The sequence below is a fragment of the Colobus angolensis genome, unplaced genomic scaffold (assembly GCF_000951035.1).
Source record: "Colobus angolensis palliatus isolate OR3802 unplaced genomic scaffold, Cang.pa_1.0 Scaffold60, whole genome shotgun sequence".
Classification (NCBI taxonomy): domain Eukaryota; kingdom Metazoa; phylum Chordata; class Mammalia; order Primates; family Cercopithecidae; genus Colobus; species Colobus angolensis.
Genome location: NW_012119599.1, coordinates 45,695 through 48,098, shown reverse-complemented (window position 1 = coordinate 48,098; position 2,404 = coordinate 45,695). Strand labels below are relative to the sequence as shown.

At 53.4% G+C, this 2,404-nt stretch overlaps 1 protein-coding gene across 1 annotated transcript in view; it reads left to right on the top strand.

Annotated features, from left to right (window-relative positions):
* Positions 1-2,404, top strand: part of CCDC9 (coiled-coil domain containing 9) — a 15,329-nt gene that overhangs the window by 9,439 nt on the left and 3,486 nt on the right. Inside the window, exon 8 of the mRNA XM_011962928.1 lies at positions 319-500. Within this exon, the coding sequence (XP_011818318.1) occupies positions 319-500 (182 nt within the window). The remainder of the gene's footprint in view (positions 1-318; positions 501-2,404) is intronic.

Below are 2,404 nucleotides of genomic sequence, written 5' to 3'. Positions count from 1 at the left end.
GGCGGGATAAGAGTTTTGAGGCAGAGCCCCTTCCTTGATGAGGTTTCTATTGGTGGGAGCTGAGTAAATGAAAATATAGCAAGATGTGAGGTTCTGCCAAGTGTTATGGAGAAAAATCCAGCAGCTCAGGGTACAGGAGGATGCTACTTAGGAGATCTGAGAGGGCCTCTGATGAGGTGCCACCTGAGCCTACTTGGTTGTGATCTCTGCCTTGTCACCGCTTCCCTGTGTGACCCTGAGCAAGTGGATGTGCCCTGGGGCTTAGGGGTGGGGTGGGGGGTGGGACAGCGCCCTGACTCCCCCTGGGCTGGGGGGCAGGGCCGCCGAGCTGGCCTGGGCAGTGCTGGAGACATGACGTTGTCCATGACGGGCCGGGAGCGGTCGGAGTACCTGCGCTGGAAGCAGGAGAGGGAGAAGATCGACCAGGAGCGGCTGCAGAGGCACCGCAAACCCACTGGCCAGTGGCGGCGCGAGTGGGACGCCGAGAAGACTGACGGGATGTGAGTCTCCTTCCCACTGCCCTTCCCATGTGGCACCTTGACCTTGGCCCTGACTTCTAAGTCCTATGCCTCTCTCTGGTTTCTCCTGCTGTGTATGAGTGAGTGACTGCTATATCCTGAGATGCTGTGGACCAGCTGCCAGAGCTCAGTGGCACGTGAGAGCATTTCTGGTTTTCTTTTTTTTTTTTTTTTGGAGACAGAGTCTTGCTCTGCCGCCCAGGCTGGATGGAGTGCAGTGGCGTGATCTCAGCTCACTGCAACCTCTGCCTCCTGGGTTCAAGCAGTTCTCCTGCCTCAGCCTCCTGAGCAGCTGGGGTGAGAGGATTTCTTCTGTGTGCACGGGTGTGCTGGGCTCATCTGATCCAGGCTGGACGCTAAGCTGTGGGTCACACTGGGCTTGGCTCCTTGCGGCAGGGTAAACTCATTCTGCGCCAGGGTGTTCATTCTGCTGTCCAGGCTGAGGGCAGCAGCTGCCTGGGGAGCGCTTGCCCTGACATGGGCAGATGCACAAGCAGGCACACTTGCCAGTCATTTTTGCCAGCACACTCCATCTCACTGGGGCGGGGAAGTAAGCTCTGCCCACTCCAGTGGATAAGAACACCGGTGGCTGCAGGGACGTCAGTTCCAGTGCAGGGAGGGTGTGAAGGCTGTTTAACAGCGATTAGACCTTTGCATCCTCCCGCCAGCCTCTGACCTGTCCCCACCAACGCAGATTCCTGAATGTCTCTCCATGCCCCACCATCACCTTCTTCTTTTTTTTTTTTCTTTTGAGATGGAGTCTCTCAGTGTTGCTTGGGCTGGAGTACAGTGATGTGATCTCGGCTCACTGCAACCTCTGCCTCCTGGGTTCAAGCGATTCTCCTGCCTCAGCCTCCCGTGTAGCTGGGATTACAGGTGCCTGCCACCGCATCCAGCTAATTTTTGTATTTTTAGTAGAGACAGGGTTTCACCATGTTGGCCTGGCTGGTCTTGAACTCCTGACCTCATGATTTGCCCACCTGAATCTCCCAAAGTGCTGAGATTACAGGTGTGAGCCACCGCGCCCGGCACCACCACCTCACCCCAGTGGCATTGTTAACCTCAAGTTTGACTCTGTCCCCCGATTCAGTGAGACTTAAAGCCCTCAGCACATCGTCGTCATGGGGACCAACTTCCATAGCCAAGAAGGAGAAGGTTCAGGAAGAGCCAATAAATGGCAGTATTTAAAGATCAGTAACTTTAGGTTTTACCTCATCCCCCATTCTTTCCTGTGTTGAAAGTTTTCATTCACCTATAACTTATTTTTTGGCTTTGGCTAAGGAGAAGGATTTTGTCTGCCCGGTGGTCGGGAAGCATCCTGTTATGAATTATGAGCTAAGCCTGTGCGAGTGTGAGAAATATTTTGCTCAGATACTATAGCTGATCTTCCTAAGGAGGAGGCAGCTGGACTTTTGGGGAGATGTTCTCAGCGTTCACAGTGAGAAAGTATTTGTTTTTCCTGTGTGTCCCAAAAGCAGTTTGCAACAAGTCTGATTAATAATGTGTGTGTGGGCTGGGCGCAGTGGCTTACGTCTGTAATCCCAGCACTTTGGGAGGCCGAGGCGGGCAGGTCCCGAGGTCAGGAGATGGAGACCATCCTGGCTAACGTGGTAAAACACTGTCTCTACTAAAAATACAAAAAATTAGTCGGGTGTGGTGACGGGTGCCCGCCTGTAGTCCCAGCTGCTCGGGAGGCTGAGGCAGGAGAATGGCGTGAACCTGGGAGGCAGAGCTTGCAGTGAGCCAAGATCGCGCCACTGCACTCCAGCCTGGGTGAAACAGCGAGATTTTGTCTCAAAAAAAAAAAAAGAAAGAAAAAAAAATGCATGGTGTCTTGCTTTCATCAGCATATATTTGAGTCCCCCCTATGTCATGGAAGGTTCTAG